This window comes from Equus caballus, chromosome 1 (genome assembly GCF_041296265.1).
Source record: "Equus caballus isolate H_3958 breed thoroughbred chromosome 1, TB-T2T, whole genome shotgun sequence".
Lineage (NCBI taxonomy): Eukaryota > Metazoa > Chordata > Mammalia > Perissodactyla > Equidae > Equus > Equus caballus.
The window spans coordinates 94,729,681-94,753,694 of NC_091684.1; the positions used below are offsets into that span (position 1 = coordinate 94,729,681).

At 45.6% G+C, this 24,014-nt stretch overlaps 1 protein-coding gene across 3 annotated transcripts in view; it reads right to left on the minus strand.

The window, feature by feature from the left end:
• The window catches only part of LOC102148892 (anthrax toxin receptor-like), a 43,221-nt gene that overhangs the window by 14,257 nt on the left and 4,950 nt on the right, over positions 1-24,014 (minus strand). For 2 of the 3 annotated variants that reach the window (XR_011423979.1, XM_005602733.4), the window contains exons 2-9: positions 9,591-9,662; positions 8,055-8,126; positions 5,583-5,664; positions 5,447-5,480; positions 4,345-4,424; positions 4,200-4,268; positions 3,837-3,917; positions 3,680-3,740 (exon numbers count right to left, since the gene is read on the minus strand). Coding sequence is in view for 2 of the 3 variants with exons in the window: in XM_005602733.4 (XP_005602790.2) it covers positions 3,680-3,740; positions 3,837-3,917; positions 4,200-4,268; positions 4,345-4,424; positions 5,447-5,480; positions 5,583-5,664; positions 8,055-8,126; positions 9,591-9,662 (551 nt within the window). In the remaining variant the exon portion in view is untranslated. The remainder of the gene's footprint in view (positions 1-3,679; positions 3,741-3,836; positions 3,918-4,199; positions 4,269-4,344; positions 4,425-5,446; positions 5,481-5,582; positions 5,665-8,054; positions 8,127-9,590; positions 9,663-24,014) is intronic. The other variant, XM_023648517.2, reaches the window with a different exon arrangement.

Genomic DNA, 24,014 nt, shown 5'->3' on the forward strand with positions numbered 1-24,014 from the left:
GGAGCTGGGAAGGCGGGCAGCCCCTGAGAAGGCTGGGTGGCAGCTGAGCAGCGAGGAGGGGCAAGGACTGCCATGAGACCCAGAAGGCCACACAGATGGACGGGCCCTGCCCTGGGGAGGGCGGGGTGTGGGGACAGGAGGTGCTGCTTGGCACAGAGTCTGAGAGAAATGCGACATCCCTGAGCAACTTCTAACCTGTGTCCCCTAATGCAGCAATTCTACTTCTGGTATTGATCCCAGGGAATCTGACCCAGGCCCGCAGGGAGGGAACTGTGGGGATGTTCACGGCAGCGTGGCTTGTACTATCAGCTTATTAGGAACAGTCTGAATATCGACCAAGGCAGACTAAGAAATAACCTCGGTTCCCCCATGGACGGAATGCTGTGCAGAGAGCTGGAAAGTATTATGTAGTGCACGATCCCTTTAATGTAGAAATATCCCTGCAAGGGACACAGAGATAGGTGCACACATATTTACAATCCCCTGTTTATGGTGTTTATCTCCGGGAGACAGGAGGATGGGAACAAGGGGCACCTTCATCACAGCGGAGGCACAGCAGCCACCAGGCTGGTGGCAGAAAGTCCCTGCACTGCACAGTGGGGTCTGCCTTGGCCCTGCAGGGTCCTCCTGCATCACACAGCCTGTCCCGCCCACTCCACCCAGAGGGCCTCCCAGCCACGGTGCGGCTCCTGGATGCTGGACCTCAGAGGTAAGCCCTCCTCTGCACTGGGCCCTACTACGTGCCGCCACTGACGAGCCCCATCTGTTGGGCTTCTTTGCAGAGACTCACTTGGGCCAATCACACGCACAAGAAAGAATGACCTGGTGCCCTCCAGTCTACTTCCCGGGGCTGAGGAGCCCCGTCCAACCCCAGCAAACACACAGCAGGGACGACTCTCCAAACCACTGCGTCTGCTGCTCCAGGCAGACAGGGCGTTCACGCCACGTGAGCCCGCTGAGGGGACGGTTCAGAGTCCCAAACTAGTCCACGGAAGGAGATCAGAAGAGCAGCTCCTCCAGCGGGTGGGGGCAGGGAAAGCCAGGGAAGGGACCCGAGGGGACCTTCTGGGGGCAGTCGTAATGGTCGCTGTCTTCATGGGGTTTGGGCTACAGTGGTGTGTGTGTTTGTCAGAACTCATCAAATGATGCACTGCCGATGTCTGCATTTGGGAGAGACATGTTAGCAAATACTGTTCCCTTAAAGACACGCAGAGTGAGGGGTGTGGGGGTGATATAGGCTGATGACTGTAATATACTTCGAAATGCAGCCCAAAGTGCGATGGATTGATGAAGAGAAAGAGAGAGAAATGATAAAGACGACATGGTCAGACAATTGCAAAATCCAGGTAGTGCATATAGGGGTTGCTCATTGTAAATCATTTTCACTTTGCTGTAAATCCCACAATAAAAGGATGGAAGAAAACCAAAACTAAATGAGGAGAAGAAATCTGTGGACGCAGCCAAGCAGCAGGCATGTACATACTGGAGGACAGGTGACCACTGAGGGGGACAGACCAAGGGCTCTGGGAAGCCAGAGGGGCCAGTCGACCAGGAAAGGGCTTGTGGGTGACGTGCCCTGAGTGTAAGCTGTCAAAGGATGTGTGGCCTGGACCCCGCAAGGCCGAGGAAGGGCTGGCAGGAAGCCCAGCCCCTCCCTCCCATGGCACCTTGGAGCAGGTGGGGCCCACAGCCAGGCTGGACCTCAGAGGGCACCGCTGTCCAGCTAACAAGCCTCCAACCACCAGCCGGCCTGGGGTTAGGGAAGTGGCCTTCTCAGCACCCTCGGGCCCTGGGCAGAGGACGGAGTGGAGTGCAGGCACAGGGGCAGGGAGGCCAGCAGAGGCCTCAGCCTCACCCTGAGTGAGCCCCAGAGGCTGAAGAGGCCGCATGCCTAGTGGTCCCTCCCGCCTGCTTCCTCAGGCCCCCTGGCCCTCGGATTCAGGATGACAGACTGATGAAATGGCTCCTTCTATTCCATTTGGGGTCAAGGGCCCTGCCTTGTGCTTTCCCTCCAAGGGACTGTCACGCTGTGTGGTAGCTTCTGACAAGACAGCAACTGATTAAAAGGGCAGAGCAGGGACGCTGGCCATGCTGGCAGAGGGTGTGCAGTGGGCACCTGTCACCTCAGCTGGGCCGCCACGGGGGAGGAATGACGACTCGCATCCTCACCTGCGGTTTGACCTGCTCCTCAGATGCTACAGCCTGTGTGTGTGTGTCCAGGGGACAGAAGCAGAGAAATGAGGCTGTCAGGCCAGCTGCACAGCTGGGTGCTTTAAACCAGGAGAAGCAGGAGAAGACCCTACGTGTGTGTGGAGGGGTCTCTAACCCACCTCCACACTGCGCAGTGCAGGTCACAGCTTCAGAACGTGGGAGGAGTCACACAGCTGCCACCAACAGCTGGCTCAACTGGAGACTCTCGTCCTGCCTGTCCTTGAGCCACCTCCCTCCCCAACCTGGGCTCAGCAGAGGGGTTGGGGGCAGAGCCAGTAATCAAGGAGGGAAATCCTAGTCCCGGCTACTGTTGGGTAGGGCCTCCCAGCTTCCAGGTCCTGTGCCCGTCACTGTCGACTCCACTGGTCTCACCCCTCACAACAGGTCTGCCAGGGCGCATCGTTCTTTCTACCTCTTGGAGACAGAGGGGGACTTCGAGATGCTCGGCAATCGGCCCATGGGCAGCAGAACTCAGATACACCCACAGCTCTGTCTGACCCACGGCCTGTGGCACCACCGCCTGAAGGGCACAGAGGCTGGCCCTGGCTGCCTGGGACTGGATCCGGCTGGATCCGGCTGGGTGCTGGTGCCAGGGGAAGAAGTGTGCCCATCCACCCACCTCAGCTGGACCAAAGCCTGAGACGGGGACGCACACGCCCGCACACAGCGAGGACACGACAGAGAGAGGCTCCTCTCACCAAGCACCTGCACAGGATGCTGGGCGCACACTGGGGCAGGGAGCCCTCTGGGGAGACAGGGCGTCCTTGTCAGGTTCAGACCCAGGGGGAGGCGTTCCCCATGTGACCCCTGGTGTGATGTTAGCTGTGCCATCTGTGCGGACGCCTTTGTCAGGCTCCGCTCCCAGTGGATGCTGGATGTTGGCCTGTGTCCAGCTCTTTTTCTCATCCATTGAGACAAGCAGGTTGTTTCTTCCCCATTTTGCTGATGGGATAAGTGTTATTATGTTATGTGTTGTTGGATTCCATTTGAAGTGTTTTGTTGAGAGCTTTTAACATTTTTTCCTATTTTTTCATTAAACTTTTGGTTTGGAGATTTAAAAAGAAGCTTACACTTATGGGGGTAATCATTTTGTAATAAATGTATGTCAAGTCATGATGTGGTATACCTTAAACTTACACAGTGCTGTATGTTAATTATATCTTAGTAAAACTGGAAAATAAAGTAACTACATAAAAAAACCCACATCAGAAGCCCTGGCATACACACTCCAAGCAAACACACTCACTTATCTACCCAATGCACATTTCTGTACAAGCACCGTGAATACACACATACCACACACAGTCTACTCGACCACGCATATAGCACACACTCACATGACATACGCATATGCACAACAGACTCACACACATCACGTACTAACGCTGACACACCCACATTCACATACACACATTCGCGCGCACACCCAGAAATACTCTTCTGTCTAGAACAGTGACCAAGCTCTTACCTCCTACACAGACATAGTAAGAGCCCCCGGGAATAACTTCTGCACAGGAATTTACCACGAGCTGGAACAGGGAGAGGGGTGGCGGGATCAGGAGACTGAACGGCAGGCTTGGTGAGAAGCCACCCCATGCCTCTGCTCACATTTAGCCCACACTCACCCAGCCAATAATGTCTCTCAGGGACTTGAATCCTTTTCGCGCCTCATAGATTTGATTCTTTGATCCTGCAACATTACTCAGCTACACGAGAGAGGAGGTGGGTCAGGTCCACAGCCAGAGCTGGAGGACACAGCATGTCCCAAACCCAGGAGACAGGCCCTTGCCTCACGCCATGTCACACTCCAAGCCCAGACCCTGGCATCTGCCTTCAGCCCACCCGAACGCAGTGGAAAGCTCTTCCACCCTTGCTTGTCGTGTGTAGGTTTTACACAACACTTGTTCATTTCTACCCTGGGAAAGCCAACTTGATAGGTTTCCCCAAACTAGGCTCATGGTGGCCCCTGGTTACCTGACTGGCATTACCTGGGACGCCTCATAGTCTTTCACACCCACACCATAAATCAAAGTCCCCATTTTCTGAGCCTTCTTAGCCTAAGAGAAAGAAGACTTTTAGTACAAAGTACCAAAATATTTGGAGCAAAATGCTAACAAAGATGCACAGACTCACTTCGTTCTTAGCATCCTGAACCGTCTTCTGCTGCAGTGGTCCAGCAGTCAGAGCAATAATCAGGCTAGCAGCTTTCTGGTCTGCAGTACAAGAAGGGAGTGGCCTGGTCAGGAAAGGCACCCAGCATGACCCACCGCAGGCTGCCAGGGCCACAGCACTGCCCCCCACACCTCCTTCTCCTGGGGAAAGGCCACACAGACCCCAGCACCCACCGTGCACAGTGCCTGGGGGGCTTTGCATCCCACTCCGGAGGGAGAAGCAGCTCAGCCCAGGACCCACTTTCCAGATGAGGAGACAGAGCCGGCTCAGGGCCCTTCCTACTGAACTCCCACCACTCCCAGATGGCACAACCTTTGCCCTAACAGGTGACTCCAGCTGTTTCACTGGACAAGTGTCACCCTTTCAGGTGGGTAAAGTGAGGAACAGGCAGACCAGACTGTGCCAGGCCCTGCAGGCTCTGTGGAAGGCTGGGCTTCTGATCTGGGCAGCGCCTGCCCACATTCTTGCTGGCACCTGTCTCCCCAGTGGTTCCAACTGCGGGTCAGAGGCACTTAAGCAGCTCAAAGCCTTTCCCACCAGCCCCACGCATCTCTCCTGACAAGAGCTATAACCCTACAGTCTAGACAAAGACGGTTCTGGCCCAGCACAGCCTTTTCCACTGTTGGAGACACAGTCCCAGGATGACAGTCAATCAAGGGAAGGAGCAGAAGGGAAAAGGAATCACAGCCAGAAATGGGATGGAGACAAAAGCGAGGTCAGGAAAGAGGACAGCAAGGTCTTTTCTCCGAAAACTGAAGCCTGTCTGCTCTAGGGCCCCGGGCTGTTCCCTTCCTTCTCGTGCAGCTCAGGGGTAGGGCAAGAGCGCATGTTTACTAAGAACCAAGAATGTGCACACATGATCTGTGGATTCTGAGAAACATCACTGAGGGGGCTTTTAGCCTCACTGCACGGAGGGGAAACCTACAGCTCAGAGAGGGAAAGCAACTTTCCCCAAAGGTCAGCGCTAGGAAGTGGCCGAGGTGGGTGTGCCAGGCCTCACTGAGGCCCAGGCCTGGCTCCGTAAGGGACGGACCTGCCCATGAGGAGTCAGCAGGCAGCTTACCTTTGGAGTGCACTTGTTGGATCTGCTCATTGGCCTGCAACAACATGAAGGAGGGTTAAGGAGCAGTGAGCTGAGCCAACAGCACTCTAAGAACTTGACAAGCAGAGCAAATTCCCAGAGCGCCAGCAGGCTGTACCTTTTTAAACCCCTCTTGCAGGTTTCTGTCTCCTGAGGGCACCACATTCTGAAGTCGGTCAAGACCATCATGTATCTCATTTCTGAAGAAAATCAGAAAGGGGATTGAGGTGGAATGGGGGGCTGACGGTTGAAAACCAGCCCCACGCTGTCCTGGCACCATTCCACCCTGTGCTGAGCGGCCTGGACAGCAGAGGACTCAGTCAAGTGGCCCTGTCATGGCCCATCCACCCTGTGTCTTTGACACTGACAGGCCTTCATGTCCCCCATCTGGAGACATGAGGTGGGCACTGGATGTCTGGTCCCATGGGTACAGCTGGCTTTCCATGGGCTCCCACCATCTCAGATATGCAGACCTCAGGGGACCTCACCAAGGGCCCTGCCTTGACCATCCATGTGGGAGTGGGAGCATCTAGGATGTGCCCTGTGACTCTGGCACATACAATGTGACTGGCAGGACCGCAAAGCACCCAAGGGCCCCTCAGGAGGGCACGCAGTCCTCCAACAGGTAAGGCTGAGTTTGGAGAAGGTCATCCAGCTGATGCCCCCTGCTCCCATCATCCCTGTCACAGACCCGAGGATGACTCGGTGCACCCAAGCCTCTCCCCCTTCTGTAGTTGGTGCTAAAGGAAGTAACAAAGCTGTTTAATTAGAGGGCTCAGCTCCTGGACCTCATGTGTCCTGAAGGAAAGGACCAAAGCTGGGGCAGTGGCCCTGAGGGCTGTCCAAGCAGGCGGAAGCGCCATGGTCCCCAGGCTGCCATGGGGAGGTGGCCAGTCAGCCAGTGTTAATGCAGAAGCACAGGTTGGGACTGCGACACAGCAGGGGGTGGTCTTGGGTCCAGGCTTATCCGATGTGACAGGGCTGAGCGGGCACAGCAAGGCTCAGGAGAGCGTGGCCCTGAAGGCTGGCCTCTCACTGAAGGCAGAAGAGATGCTGCCACGGGGGGAGAGCTGAGAGCCCCGGGTCCAGCCCTGCCCAGCCCAGCCCAGGACGTGAGGCAGCCTGGACCCATGGCCAGCGGAGGCCAACCCAGGCCCTGCCCAGCCCAGTACACACACCCGCCCCCCTCTCTGAACATCTAGAAGTCTTCTGTTTTGTCAGTAGCACCCCCAGTATGCTGCAACTCTCAGCCTCCCAGCCTCCGGCCAGCATCCAGCTCAGCCAGGCTGTGCTCTCGCCCCCTCGAGCTCTCCCTGCTGCTGCCCCGGCAGCCCAAGTCACTCCCTGCTCCCAGCTGTGCTCCTGAGGGACCACAGGCTCCTAGCACCCTCGGCAAGAACCCCTCCTCTTAAAATATCACCCCCCTAAACTCACACGAGCTCACATCTTTTCTGCTCCCCTGAGCCCCACACCCATTCCTGACACCCCCCCATGGGGAAGACAGCCCCACCTTCGCTCACCAGAGATGACCTGGGAGGCCCTCCAGGAGCCTCACACAGCTTCTCATGGTCTGGGCCCTGAGCCCCTGCCCTGGGGGAGGCAGTGGTCTTCCTCTCCCCCAGGGACGCTCCTCCACCTGAGGCCCATGCCCCACCCCCAATGCCTCTGTCTCTGCCACCTGCCAGAGTCCCTCCCCACGGACTTGCTTTCTTCCACCTCAAACCCACTCAGGTCTCTCTCCCCCAAATAGGAACCACAGGCACACACAAAACCTCGCCTTCCCCTAGGCCATGGAGCCGCCAGCCCAGTCCCTGCTTCTCCTGGGAGTCAGACATGGGAGTCTGTGCCCATGCCCTGGGACCCCCACACGCCCTCCCCTGCAGCCTGGCTCTTCCTGCTCATTGTGTGGTGCTTGGCTTCTCTCCAAGGTCCTGAGCAGTGGCTCTGTCCCACAAATCCTGGGACCCATCAGTCCTAAATGTCCTCCCCCCGCTCTGGTGCTCCACCCACTCTGAGTTGGGTTCCAGTCATTTGTATCCATGGGAACTCGAACCTCCAAACTACTCAGAAGCCCAGGACTGCCTTCCTCCGGGCCTGTGGGCACCTGCTCAGCCCTCCTAGGATGCGGGCACGTCATGCCTCCCTCCTGCACCTCAGCCCAGCCTGCTGGTCAGGACCCCATTCACGGGCTCCCCTGTCTCAGACCCACCAAGGGACCCAGCTCCCCCCCACTGAAGCCCCCCCGACTTTGACGCTGCCCGTCCCTTCCTCCCTGCTTCTGACTGTCATCTCCCTTCCTCCACTGGCCCAGGGCAGAGCACAGCAGGTGCCCAACACAGGCCACTGTTCACAGCGGCCCAGAATGTTGGTTCCACCAGCTCCCAGGAGTCCTCCCAACCAGCCCGTTCTAAGGGTAGAGTGCCCAGGGAAGGTCTCAGGAAGGTGAGGGCAGGGCGGAGATGGTCTAGAAGCACAGGGGTATAGCTAGTGCACCAGGGTCCCCCCTGAGGTCTCAGGGAAGCCCTCAGCTCCCTGGCTCTCCCTGCAGCCCCACCCACAGGGCCTGCCTTTGGATCAAAGCAGCACTTACCTGTCTGAGGTGAGGTTCATGAGGGTGTGGCCCTCTGTGGAGTAGGTGATGAACGACATCCGCAGTTTTGGGCTGGGGAGGAAGCATGAACTTGTGAGAAGCCATAAACACAGGCTCAAAATGAGGCTAATGTGGAGCCAGGGATGGGGTGCATGCCACCTTCCCTGCTGCCCACCCCAACTCTTCTTTTGGACTCTTTTCTGACTCCCAGGAATTCCCATCACCTCAGAGAAGGATTCTGAGGCTAGTGGAGATGCTGGGCTCCCCGGCAGACAGTGCCCAGATGCATCCTGCTCCATCCCTCTACCCTCAACGCCCCAGGAGTCTCTGTCTCAAACACACACACACAGGCTGCACACAGCATGCCACTTGCACAAGAAGATGGACGCCCACACACTCCTCCATGACGCTCTCTCAACTGGCCTCGCTTCGCCTGGGAAATTCTTTGGATGCTTCATCCTGTTCCCTCTGCCATAGTCTTTTCCGCCTCCCTCTCATCTCCACGAAATTCTTCTCCGGTTTCCAGCCATTCATAGGACTTTGGGTCAAGGACAGAGTGTATATAAGACGGTGGTCCGATAAGTTAGCACCATGTAGCCTAGGAATGTAGCAGGCTGTACCATCTAGGTGTGTGAGCACACTCTATGATGTTTGCACGATGACAAAATTGCCTAAGGACTCATTTCTCAGTACATGTCCCTGTCATTAAGTGACACGACTGTACATCTCTCCCCCTCCTCTCCCTGGTCACTGTCTTCTGGTCCATGCAGCCTCATTATCTTTTAGCTAAATTTCTACCCTAGGTAAATGAGCTTCTTACTGCTTATGGCTCTTGTTCCAACTCATTTTACCCATAATTATCAGACTTTTCCCCGAAGCACAACATTTATCATGTCACACACGTGCTCAAGAATCATCTATAGCTCCCTATTGCTCACAGCAGGAAATCCAAGTCCCTTGATCTTGTATTATGAGCCCCGATGGCCTTGACCACAAGCCGTCCTGTCCAGCCTCATGTCCCTGCCCTCTGCTGAGTTAACCCTACCCTCCAGCCAAACAGACTGTTCTCTCCACAACCAGTCTCCTTGATGACTCCTGTTAACCAGCCCTTCCTCATCCTTCAAACCTAGTTCAAATTGTCACACCCTCTAGGAAGCCATCCTTGACTTTTTCTCTAGGAATTCTTGCTATTTCTTTTACGCTGCCACATGAGACTTTTGTTTCTTTGTTTCTTTTGGTTTGGGCACCCGGCGTTCAGTTACTGAGTTGCTCGTCTGCCTGTCTTAACTTCCTTTCCCAGTCTGAGGTCCTCTGGGGCAGACTGTGTCCCATACCATGTGGCCGGACTCCCAGGTAGGAGCGAACCAAAGACACTGAGACCAAAAGGAACCCTGTGATCTGTCCCTCTTTCCTGCTTCTGAACACTGCCCCGGGCTCCGTGCTCCTGAGCCGAGGGTCTCCCTTGCCCAGGGAGTCTAAAATGCTGGGTGTTCTGCCCGGCAGAGGAAAACACCCTGAAGCATGGAGAGCCCGTACTTTTTGTACTTCTTGGCCGTTTCATTCACAAATTTGTGAATATCCTCCCAATTATCTTTCACAATGTCCGACCTGAAAACAAAAGAGATCTGAGTCAGAGGGCTGAGTCGCATCCTTTGAGTGGGCTGAGCGAGCGTCTGCCTCCCCACCTTCCAGCAGGCCCTTTAGCAAGCTCCTCCCCTCATAGCTGAAGGCTGCCACGCACCCTCAGTGGCCTCTGTGGGTCACCCTGGTGGTGACTTTCATCAGCGTGAGTGGTGGGGAGGGTGACCAACCAGACCTGTGTTTTGGGACAGAGGGACTTCCATAAATGAGGGACTTTGGGTGGTAAACCAGGATGGTCAGTCACACTAGGTGGGGCTGTTAGACAAGAAACAAGGGAGGGTGTATTGGCCACAGCCTCCCTCATGCTGATTCTGACATGTTGGCTCTCCTGGTCCCCCACCTCCCCTTGGGAATAACCATTCCTAGCCTTCTGCTCCTCTCCTGCCCCTTAAACGTGTGTGTGAGTGGATGGGGGCATGGCTCTTTGCCACCCTCTGCCATCAGGAGCCTCTTGGATCAACAGTTCCAGGCTCAGAGGTGGTCCAGGCCTGTCCTGAAGCCCCTGCTGGACTCCTGGATTCTTGGGCATCAACCTATGCTGACATGACCCCTTAGGCTGGGGAGCTATTTGGAAGCCTGTGTCTGACCGGCCAACCCTTCCTCATGACACCCCCAAATTCTGTTCACTCCTCCACATTTCCCAGCACCCACAGATACGTGAAAAGACATCCCCAAGAGAAGTGTGGGCCTCAGGCCAAGGAGAATGTGCAACCCAGATTATTTTATTTCCCTTCTTTCTTATCAGCCTGAAAAGCTGAGCTCCTCTGGGCACAAAAGTGCTTTGTCAGCGGTACTACCAGGAGAGGGGCAGGAACAGATCTGGGACACACTGTCTGGTGTCATCATGCCCCGAACAGCAGGGAAAGCCACAGGTCCTTCCTGTCCCTACTTTCATTTTCTCACTCCCATCAGCTCCCACTTTAGTCCCTGGATGGAGGGTGAGGAGGCTGAAGAGGGTTGGGGCCTTGGGGCTTCTTCTGTGTAGGTAGGAAGCACTTACATGTGCCCTACCTGCCCAGGGCCAAAGATCTTTGCAACCCCACATCTCTGTAGGTCCACACTATTCAAGGTCATGGAGGGCAACCTAGGGCTCACTGATTAAGTGTGTTGTTCAACGTCCTGCAGCTGGTAGGGGGTGAAACCGTGGCTGGTGACCTGGTCTGGGCTCTCTCCATGGAAATGCTGGCTCACATCTTATTATGGCACGTGAGTCAGAGGACCCTTCAGGAGGCCCGTTCTCTCACCTCCACTGATCTCCATGCCCATAAGTGTCCTGAATGTCATGTTTACATGTGTGGTCCCCACCCATCCTTCTCCTCTCCACCATTCCATCTGCCTCCTCTAGGCTGCATCTACACTGTCAACAGATGGTGGTGAGACTAAGCATAGATGACTCTAACAATATCAGGATTATCATTCATGGAGCATGTATGAACCAGGCACTTTATATACATAAGTTCCAAATCTAGAACAACTTGATGATATCAGCATTATTCCCATTTTACAGATGAGAAAACAGAGGCTCTCATCACAGGTCAAGGAATTGGCCAAAATTTCCACGATTAGAATGGAACTGAACCCAGATTTAGCTGCAAAACCCATGCTTGTCCATTGTACTTGGCAGATCGGGGTGACACTGCTGTGTCCAACAATTGCTGAGAAGCAAAGCACTGGACTCTGGCAATCTCCACAATACTGACCTTCTCTCGGAAGCTTCCAAGCTAAGTGCAAGGCAACTCCTTCCCTGAGGAATGGTAACACTTTCCATTTTCCTTCTTATGACTCACTGCTCCTCCCCTCTGTTTTCTTCTGAGTGAAGAAGAACTTCCAAAGAAGATTTACAGGAAGCAAGAGTCTTCAACCCACCCACCTAGTCTGGGAAAGTTGCCAGTTCAGGAGGATTGTGAAAGAAGTTCTGGAATCTAGAATACAGAAGAACACAAATGCTCATGGGCAGTGTAAAAATGCAACAGGGACCTCCAGGTCCCTAGGAAGGAGGCAGTACGGGACAGAGCAGCCATGTGGACTTCTGGCACTCAGAGCTCCAGTCATGTTTTAGTGCCCTCCTCTTAAATGAGAATGCAGAGAGGAGGATCAACAGACATGTGAGGACATCTCTACTGTTAAGGCCTGAGGCACAAACATCCTAGTGATAGAACTATGCTGAGAGAATGGAAGTGGCTGGGACAGTATTGTGTAGAGGAGCTGACCTATAACAAAGCTAAATTCTCTTCCCCCAAAACAAGAAGTCAATAGAGAATGTATAAACCTCAAACAGCAAGAAACAGCACTTAGTGCAAGCATGTTATTAGAAACAAGGTCACAGGAAAGAAACAATAGAAAAAATGAACAAATGCGATTACATTGAACTGAAAAGCTTCTGCACAGCAAAGGAAACCATTAACAAAATGACAAGACGACCTAACAATTGGGAGAAGATATTTGTAAACCATGTATCTGATAAGGGGTTACTAAGCAAAATATATCAAGAACTCATACATCTCAACATAAAAAACCTAACAATCCAATAAAAAACGGGTGAAAGATCTGAAGAGACATTTGGCTAAAGAAGATATTCAGATGGTCAACAGGCATAAGAGATGTTCACCATCGCTAATTATCAGGGAAATGCAAATCAAAGCAACAATGAGATATCACCTGATGCCCATAAGAATGGCTATAATCAACAGGACAGGAAATACCAACTGTTGGAGAGGACGTCCAGAAAAGGGAACTCTCATCACCACTGGTGGGAGTGCAAACTGGTGGAGCCACTATGGAAAATAGTATGGAGAGTCCTCAAAAAAATAAGAATACAACTATCATACAAACCAGCTATTCCACTTCTGGATATTTAACCATAGAACACAAAAACACTAGATTGAAAAGATATTAGCACCACTATATTCATTGCAGCATTATTCACGATAGCCAAGACTTGGAAGCAACCTAAGTGCCCCTCAACAGATAAATGGATAAAAAAGATGTGCTACATATGTACAATGGAATACTACTCGGTCATAAAAAAAGGATGAAATCTTGCCATTTGTGAAAACATGGGTGCACCTTGAGGGTATTACGCTAAGTGAAATAAGTCAGAGGGAGAAAGTCAAATACCATATAGCCTCATTCATAAATAGAAGATAAAGACACCAACAAAGAAACACATAGAGACAGAGTTTGGATTGGCTGTTACCAGAGAGGAAGAGGGGAGGAAGTAGGGGGAAAGGGGAGACTAGACACATGTGTATGGGGAGCGATAGTAATCAGCTTTGGGTGGTGAACATGATGTAATCCACACAGAAACTAAAATATAATGATGTAAACCTGAAATTTATATAATGTTATAAACCAGTGTTACTGCAATAAAAAATAAATTACAAAAAAGAAACATCATAGAAAACAATCAGAAGCTGTCTGCACTAAACTTGTAGGAGTTCTAGAAAACAATGCAAGGTTTACAACTATAAAGCAAATGTTCAATCAAGAAACAGCCATCTTCAAAATGGTAGGAAAGATTTGTGGCATTTTTCTTCACTCGTCTCCCGCTCCTTCCTGGAATGGTGGCAGTTTTGGTCTTGATCAGTGGTTCAGTTCCAAGTTTTCCTTGAACCAAAGGGAGAAATGTAGACTTCACTCACAAATTATTGTGTAAATCTGTTCTAAGATGATTGGGATCAATTAGGATGTTCAAAAGCAGCCATGGCCACAGGTGAATTGAGAAAGCCACACTTATGCCGAGCTAGAATCACACTCAGAAGAGTCCTGAGAACACCTTAAACCAGCTTTGGGCTGATGCTTAGGCTGAGAGTAAGCCTAAGTAAGAAATAAAGGAATGCCCCAGCAAAGAAACATTCTACCAAGACTGGGAGATGTGGCTCTTCTTGGTGTTTTGTTTTAAAATTTTGTGGTGGTTTTGTTTATTTCAGCTCCTGGAATTCAAGGAAGTCTGTCAAAACCTTAGCTAAATATGAGCTAAAGGAACAGAAACTCCACCGATCATACACAACAAAGAATATTCTTTGCCAAAGTAGTTTGGAAAAGTCTCAAAACAAAGAGACTATTAGACACTTCTACAACAAAAAGTGCAAAAACACCCTTGTATCCATTGGGAATTCTGATTTCTAGACTACCACATTATAATAAGTATAATAAAAAAAAGCGTAATTAAAAAAAAACAATTTGCAACAAAATGCAGAAAGAAATAGGAGGACGTGGTTCATAAAGGAACTAATGAATTTGCAGAAACTACCCCTGAGGAAGCAATGGCATCAGACCTACTAGATAAAGACCTAAAGCAACTATCTTAGATATCCTCAGAGGTAAACTGAAATAAAGACAAAAAAAGAAGGAAAGAAAATCAGGAAAATGATATATGAAAAAGATGAGAGTATCAGAAAAGGGACATAAAGTATTCAAAATCGAAACAGAAATTATGGAGCTGAAAAGCACAGTAACTAAATTTCAAATTTCATTAGCTGAGTTAAGCAGGCAGAAGAAGAAAGCAGCAAAGTTTAGCATACGACAACTGAAATTACAGAGTGACAGGAGGAGAAAGGATAAAGAATGAAGAAAAGTGACCAGAGTCTAAGGGACCTGTGGGACATCATCAAGCAGATCAACATATACACTGTGGAAGTCCTAGAAGGAGATAGGAGTAAGGAATAGAACCATTATTTGAGGAATCACAGTCAAAAACATCCAAAATTGGATGAAATATGAGAATCATCAGTCCAAGAACCTCAACTCCAATTGCAATAAACTAAAGAGCCCTACATCAAGACACACTGTAATCAAACTGTTGAAAGACAAAGACAGAAAGAGAATCTTGAGCAGGCAAAAGAGAAGATGCTTGTCATATACAAGTAGCCCTCAATAACATTATTTCTCATCAGAATCCTTGGAGGCCAGAAGGCAGTAGAGGTTATATTTAAAGCACTGAAAGAAAAAAAACCAGTCAAGTGAGAATGCCAAATTCTGCAAAAGCGTCCTTCATAAGTGAGGGAGAAATTAACATAGGCACAGATAAATGAAAGCTGAGGGAGTTCAATTCCACAGGACCTGACCTACAAGAAATTGGAAATGGAGTCATTCAGGTTAAAATAGAAAGACATTACACAACAACTTGAAGCCATATGAACATAAAAAGATGTCTGGTGAAGATAAATACAAGGATAAATATAAAGGCAGTATGATTGCAATCTTGGTTTCTAACTGAACATTTTACTGTCTACAGAATTATAAGAAGGCATTAATTCATTATGAATCTATGTTTTGGGCACACTGTGTAAAGATGTAATTTGTGACACTGATAACACACATGGGGCTGCTGCAGTGTAGGAGTAGAGACTTTGTACACAGTTGAAGTTAGGATGGTATCAATCCTAGTTAGATTGTTCTAACTTTAGCATGTTATAGTTAATGCCCATGTGACCATAAATAAAATATCTATAAGAGAATATACAGCAAGGGAATCAAATCGGGCCACTAAAAAAAATCAAGTAAACACATAAGTAGGCAGAAATGGAGAAAATAAGAAACATAAAAGCTAGAAGACATAGAGAAAACAAGTTGCAAAATGACAGAGTACATCCATAGTAATTACTTTAAGTGTAAATGAATTAGACTCTCCAAACAAAAGTCATAGATTGGCAGAATGGATTAGAAAAAAAAAAGATCTAAGTGTGTGCTGTCTACAAGAGACTCACTTTAGATGTAAAGACACAAATAAGCTGAAAAATAAGTTGAAAATGAAACAGTCAAAAGACATTCAGTGCAATTAGAAATCCAAAGAGATCTGGGGTGACTACATGATAGAAAATAGACTTTAACTACAAAACTATGATAAAAGGCAAAGAAGGACATTTTATATTCATAAAAGTGTCAATTCATCAAAAAAAATAAAACAAATAGAAACAGATATGCACCAAATATCAGAGCTCCAGAATTTATAAAACTAACATGGATAGAGTTTGAGAGAAACAGAAAGCACTACAACAAAGACTGGAGTCTTCAATATTCTACTTTTGGAATGGATAGAAAAACAAAATCCAAGGAAATAAAGAAATAAGCAAATAGAAGACACGAACAACACCATAGAACAATTGTACCTAACCAATATGTAGAGAACACTCCACGTGACAACAGCAAAATGCACATTTTCCTCAAGTGCACATGACATGTTCTCCAGGATAGATTACACATTATGCAACAAAAGTCTTAACAAATTTAAAATGATGAAAATCATCCAGTGAATAAATAGAAACCATAAAAATAAACCATGCAGAAATCCCAGAGCTGAAGAATAGAAATACTGCCATGAGGAATTCAAGAGAGAGCTTCCAGAACAGATTCATCCAAGGAGAAGAAACTATCAGTGAACCAGAAGATAGGGCATTTGAAATTATCCAGAGGAGCAAAAAGAAAAAGGAATGAAAAAGAGTGAGGAAAACCTACAGGACTTATGAGAAATCATCAAAGGAAACAATATGCATTATGGGAATCCCAGAAGGAGAAGAGAAAGAGAAAGGGACGGAATGTATATTTAAAGCAATAATGGCTGAAAACTTCTGAAACATGGGGGAAAAGGTGGACATCCAGATTCATGAGGCCCAATGGATCCCAAATAAATTGAACCCAAGAAGTGCTACACTAAGACACATTGCATTCAATTTTAAGAAGTCAAAGACAAAGAGAGAATTTTAAAAGCAGCAAGAGAAAAACAAAACATCACATACAAGAGAGACTACCATAATATTATTCGAAGACGTATCAAGAGAAACACTTCAGGCCAGGATAGAGTGGGATGATATATTCCAAATAATGAAAGAAGACTGTCAACCAAAAATAGCATACTGAGCAATGCCCTCCTTCAGAAATGAAGTAGAGATACAGACGTTCCTGAACAAGCAAAAGTGGGGAGAGTTCATCATCACTAGACCTGCCTTATAAGAAATGCTATCAGGTGCTCTTCTAGTGGAAATAGAAGCAGCTAACTAATATCATAAAAGCATATGCATGTAGGTGGAGATCCCACTGGAAAGGATAAAGATACTGTCAACGTCAGATTGTCTAACATGAGAATGGGGTGCATAATTAACTTACAACTCTAGTTTAAAAGTTATAAAATAAGTAGATTAAACTTGACCATAACCACAATAATTTGTTATTAGATACAAAATATAAAAAAATATATAAGCTGTAATATCAATAACCTAAAATGAGAGGGGAAGAAGTAAGTGTAAAGTTTAAGAATTTTATCAACATTAAGTTGTTATCAGCTGAAAATAGGATGTTATAAATATATTTTATGGAACCCTCATTGAAATCACAGTGGGAAAAGCTACAGTAGTTACACAAAAAATTACGATAAAAGAGTCAAAGCACACTGCTACAAAAGTTATCAAATCACAACAGAAGACAACACGAGAAGAAGAAGGGACAAAACTTCTACAAACCCTCAGAAAACAATTAACAAAATGGCAATAGTGAGTCCTTACAAAGCATGAATTACCTTAAATGCAACCGATTAAATTCTTCAATCAAAAGACACAGAATGGCTTAATGGATTAAAAAAAGACCCCAATATCCAACAATATGCCACCTGCATGAGACTCATTTTAGCTTTAAAAATACATATAGACTGAGAGTGAAGGGATGATAAAAGAAATATCAAGCAAATGATAACCCAAAGAAAGCCGTGGCAGCTATACTTACATCCAACTAAATAGCCTGTAAGCTAAAAATGGTCAAAGAAGGTCACTATATACTGACAAAGAGGTCAATGCATCAAGAACATATAACAATTGTATATATTTATGCCCCCAACATCAGAGCACCTCAATACGTAAAGCAAATGCTAACAGAACTAAAAGGGGAAATAAACAGCAATTCAATAATAGTTGTGGTCTTTGATACCCATGCCCAACAATGGATAGATCATCCAGATAGACAATCAATAAGGAAACAGCAGATTTGAATAACAGTATAGACCAAAAGGATTTAACAGACGTATACAGAAGATTTCACCCCACAGCAGCAGAATACATATTCCTCTCAAGCACACAAAGCACCTTTGCCAGGATACATCATATGTTAGGCCACAAAATCTTAATAAATTTAAGAACACTGAAATCATATCAAAGATCTTTCTGACCACAATGATATGAAACAAGTAATCAATAACAGGAGGAAAACTTTAAAATTCATAAATACATGGAAGTTAAACAACATATTCTTGGACAATCAATAGATCAAAGAAAAAATTAAAATGGAAAAAAAGCATCTTGATACAAATGAAAATGGAAATACAACATACCAAAACTTAGGGATGCAGCAAACATGGTTCTAAGAGGGAAGTTTACAGCAATAAATACATATATCAACAAAAAGGAAACACCTCATAAACCCTCTAACATAACACCTGAAGAAACCAGAAAAAGAAAAACAAACCAAGCCCAAACTTAGCAAAAGAAAGAAAATGATAAAGATTAGACCAGAAACAGATGAAATAGAGAACAGGAAAACAATAGAACGGATTAACAAAACTAAAAGTTGTTTCTTTGAAACAAAGGATAAACAGAATTGACAAACATTTAGCTATACAAACCAAGAATAAAAAGAGAAGACCCAAATCAATAAAATTATAAATGAAAGAGAAAACACTACAACTGATAGCACAGAAATACAAAAGTTCATGTGAGATTACTACCGACAACTGTGGGAGAACAATTGGGCAATCGACAAGAAATGGATAAATTCCTAGAAACATACAATCTCCCAAGACTGAGTTAGGAAGAAATAGAAAACCTAAAGAGACAATAATGAGTAAGGACATTGAATCAGGAATCAAAACCCTCTTGACAAAGAAAAGCCCAAGACCAGGTGGCTTTCCTGGTGAATTTCAAGACAGATTTAAGGAAGAATTAATGTCAATCCTTCTCAAATTCTTCCAAAAGGTGAAGAGGGGACACTTCCAAACTCATTTAATGAGGCCATCATTACCCTGATACCAAAGCCAGAGAAGTACACCCCAAGAAAAGAAAACTACACACTAATACATACAGATACAAAAATTCTCAATACAATATTAACAAACCCAATTCGGCAACACATTCATAGGATCACACAGCATGATCAAGTGGATTCATCCCTGAAGGATAGTTCAACATATGCAAATTGATAAATGTGATGCATCGCATGAAGAGAATGAAAGGGAAAAAATATATGACCATCTTAGTAAATACAGAAAAAGTGTTTGATAAAATTAAACACCCATTCATGATAGAAACACTCAAGAAATTAGGTATAGAAAGAACAAACTTCAGTATATAGAGGCCACATATGAGAAGGTAATATCATGCTCAGTAGTGAAAATGTGAGCACCGTTCTTTTAAGATAAGGGACAAGACAAAGGTGTCTACTCACACCATTCCTATCCTCCATGGTACTGGAAGTCATAGCCAAAGCAATCAGGGAAGAGAAAGAAATAAAAAGCATTAGAATTGGAATGAAAGAAGTAAACTTGGCTCTATTTGCATGTGACATGATTTTGTATCTAGAAAGTCCTAAACACTGCACTAGAAAACTCTGAGATCTAATCAACAAATTCAGTCAAATGGCAGGATACACAACCAACATGCAAAAATCAGAAACATTTCTTTACACTAACAATGAGCTATCTACAAAGGAAATAAGGAAAACAGGCCCACCTACTATAGCATCAAAGCAATAAAATACTTCAGAATAAATTTAACCAAGGAGGTGAAAGATCTCTACACTGAAAACTAGGAAAAAATCGATGAAAGAAATTGGAAGAAGATACAAATAAATGGAAAGAAGTTCTGTGTTTATTGAATGGAAGAATTTATATTGTCAAAATGTCCATACCACCCACAGTCTTCTACAAATTCAATGCAATCCCTAACAAGATTCCACTAGCATTTTTCACAGAAATTGAAAAAACAACTCTAAAATTTGTATGCAACCAAAAAGACCCCAAATAGCCAAAGCAACTGTCAGAAAGAAGAACAACGATGGAGGCATCACACTTTCTGATTTCAAACTATGTTACAAAGCTATAGTAATAAAAACAGCATGGTACTGGCATAAAAACAGACATAGACTAATGGAACAGAATCGAGAATCCCAGAAATTAACCCATGCATACGCAATCAACCAATATTTGACAAGGGAGCTAAGAATACTCAATAGAGAAAAGACAGTCTCTTGAATAAATGGTGCTGAGAATTCTCTCTCAATCAAAAGAATGAAACTAGACCCCTGTCTTATATCACTCACAAAAAATTAACTTGAAACAGATTAAAGACTTAAGTGTAAGACCTGAAACAAAATTTCTGGGAGAAAACATAGGGAAAAAGCTTCTTGACATGGGTCTCGGCAGTGACTTTTTAGTATGAGTCTGAAGCACAAGCAAGAAAAGCAAAACTAAACTTGCACTTGTCGTCCCACTTGGACTACCTCAAACTAAAAAGCCTTTGTACAGGAAAAGACAAGCTTCACAAACTGAAAAGGCAACCTACAGGATGAGAGGAAATCTTTACAAACCGTGTATCTGCTAAGGGGTTAATATCCAAAATATATACAGAACTCATTCAACTCAATCACAAAAACCAAATAAGCCAATTAAAAAATGGGGAAAAGGACCTGAAGAGACATTTTTCCAGAAAGATATCCAAATGGCCAAGAGTTACATGAAAAGGTGCTCAATATCACTAATCATTAGGGAAATTCAAATCAAAGCCACGATGAGGTATCACCTCACGCCTGTTCGAATGACTAGTATCAAAAAGACCAGAGCAAATAACTGATGGTGGGATGTGGAGAAAGTCGCTCTGATAGAAAGCAGCAAACCGAAGATCATGTAGTCAGTGGGCGGGTCAGCCCCTCAATATCATTCAGACTGCAGCCCAATTCTGTGAGGAATTAAAAACAACTCTCCTCGTCTCACAGACTGAGTCTTTATGAGAACAGAAATGTGCTGGAGAAGCGATTCAAAGTCCACCTAGCCTTTTTACCAATCCGGTGGGAGCTGAGTACTGAGTATCCGCTACCAGTCCCAGGGGAGGATTCTGACGCTTCTGCCCACTGCATCTTGGCACAGGAGTCGCCAAGAGAAACACAATCGTCAAGCACTGGGTGGAACAATGCTTTACTCACATAAAGAGACAGAGCAAGATCAGCTTCAGTGGTGGGCACTGGTCCCCCGAGGCCAGTGGGCCTCCCGCGATGGGTGAGGCTGGGCCATCGGCCTAATCACTCACCTGACCTGCCACAGTGGAAGGAACCCGGGCCCCTCCCCACAGAGGACAGGTAACAGTGGGCTGGCCAGGCACCATGCGATGCAAATGCTTTAAGCAGAGACAAATGGGTATTTAAAAAGTTAAACAAGGAATGATATGCCCACATAAGGTGATAATCTGGACACAGGCTGCAGGGGCCCCTTATCTCTCAGTAAGGAAGTGGTCTGGGCCCACAGTCCGTTCTTATGTGGCTGGGCAGGGGTCAAAGGACTGCAATGCATGGGATTTCCTTTTCCAAACAGTTTCCAAATAAGAGAAAGTGCTGAAACATTAATTACTGAACATAGGTTTAGCTACTTTTGGCTTCCTGTTACAGAGGAATTAAAGATATTTGGGTACGTTAATAAATATGCCTTGTGTCACACTGAAAAATTTACTACAAGGAAGGATATTCTTCTAAAAATTATGAAAATTATTCATCAATTTACCAATCTACAGAATTCTGGTATAAAAGATAGTCCATAACTGCTCACTTAGTTTTCACTAGAAAATAAGGTTTCTACAGGTTAATAATTCTAATCGACATATGTAATTAACACTACCAGAAATGATAAGGGAAATGACACTATACAGGGAGAGTAAGATGTATTTTCAGTAAGAAAAGGTATGAGTTATGAAAGGCACTTTTGTTAAGGGAAAGGAGTATTTTTGTTCAAAAGTACAATAACTAGTCATTTCAGAATGAGAAAGGGGATTAAAGGATCAAAAGTAAATGGAAATAGAAAGTTGGAAGGGGGAGGAAATCGTATGTGGTCAAGCTGGCTAAAATTGAATGAAATTCACTATAAGGGTTTTAAAAATAAGCTTTGATATCCATAGCTTGCCTAGGCAAAATTAAAATGCAATTCTTTTTCATATCTTAAAACGACAAAGTTTTCTGGGTCTGCTCTTAATAAGAGACTATGAAAGGTTTTTCTTTATCTTTTGGGTAATCTATCTGGAAACGAAGATTTTGTGTCTTACTGTATAATTTCCTGCACTTCACCTTGTCTATATCAGGACTTTGATTACTCTGGAGAACTGAGTCTTTTTCTATTAAAAGAACTAAGGAATTTTATAAGAGCTAAGGTTTTCTTACAGCTATGTAACTTTCTGTGTTTGCCTTAGAAGTCTTCGTCATTTTGGCTGAACAGATAACCAAGATTGTGTTTAACTAAGTGTTCAAAACTTTTAATATTTTTTTACAAACTTTCCATAATCAAATATTGAATGAAATTGTTTTGCTCACGAACTAACTTTGGGAATTTCCAGAGGGCCTCTGGAACATCTCAAAGGTTTGTTCTCGCTCCTTATGAAAGAGAGATGTCAAACTATCCTCAAACATGTCAAATTCTTGATATGTTGAATTATGTGGGAAGCAATATCAAATAAGAAGAGATGCTAAAGCTTCTTTAGGTTTTGTTGGTATGGATACATGCTATTGGTGTAAGTGTTCCAGAAATGGTACGAAATTCCTAGAAATCTGATATGTCTTGGTATAATGTTATCAGTCATAATTCTAATTATTATCATAAATGTTGTATGAGGCCGGCCCAGTGGTGCAGTGCTTAAGTTTGTGTGCTCAGCTTGGGTGGCTCAGGGTTTGCAGGTTTGGATCCCAGCTGCAGACCTGTATACCACTCATAAGGCCATGCTGTGGTGGCATCCTACATACAAAAAACAGAGGAAGATTGGGCTGGCCCAGTGGTGTAGTGCTTAAGTTCATGCACTCCGCTTAGGCGGTCAGGGGTTCACAGGTTCAGGTCTCAGGCACGGACCTACCACGACTTGCCAAGCCACACTGTGGAGGCATCCCACAGAAAATAGAAGGAAATTGGCACAGATGTGAGCTCAGAGGCAATCTTCTTCAAGCAATAAAAGAGGAAGATTGGCAACAGACGTTAGCTCAGGGTCAATCTTCCCCACCACCCACCCCAAAACAATGTTGTGTCACAGAAAAATGGAAATTTCATTGTCAATTGTATTATAATGAACTCTCAGCAGATTTTTAACCTCAGCCACTTTTAAGTCTTTTGACATTTACGGACACTTATTGTTTTACTCTACTGTTTTTGTAGAAGTGCCTTCTCTTCAGAGACTCATGGAAATAACTCTGAGAATTACAGGATTCTGATCACTATTAGAACATACCATTGAACTGGGTAATGATTTTCTGAACTCAAACAGAGAAACTAACGGATTCGTAGACCTGCTAACTAAAGATCAAGCATTAATCAAAAATTAACTACATGGGGCTGAATGAACTGACGAAGATGATTACCATTTTTATGACTTTGCTTGCAACATTGCTGGTTCTTTTGCTTTGTTTTCCAGATTTCAAGAACTCTAATTTTTTCTTTTCTTTTAATCTATCTATAACTTACAGCGATTTGGTAAAGCATACTTTTGTAAACAAAAAAAGAATATTTGTTTTTCTCTCCATCTGCTCCCTCTAGTATCCAGAAATTCTTATAGAGTATTCTTATTTTTCATGAGAACATAGGTATTTGCATAAGTTCGATCAGAATCTGTTCTCCTTGTAACAGGACAAAATTGGACAATGCTTGGCTTGGCTTCTTAGCCCAAAGAAGTTTCTAAAAATCGCATCTAAGTTTCCTTATTGTCTGTTTTAAGAAACCAAGGTGGGCATTATGGAGGCAAGAAATTCCCTTAGATATCACCAAAGCGTTAGCTGGAATATCATATTCAACAATACACATAAAATTTCTCTTCTGGCTGCACTTACGGCAATAGGTGCAGGCCAGTTTAATGAGACTAGACATTTTGCAAACAAATTAGTCTTATGGCGATTATTTTTGCTAGGAATTGGAATAATTGTAGACAGAAAATCTATGTTTCGGTAGAAAACTGGAACACGCCCTTATGGGTATCAGATTCTACTCCTGCTCACTGTCTTTGAGGTTTTCTTATCTACTTGTAAAATGGACTTGATCCTAAATTCTTCTAGTTTCCTCCAATATCTGGTTACAACTCTCCAAATTAACATTTCCAATATTCT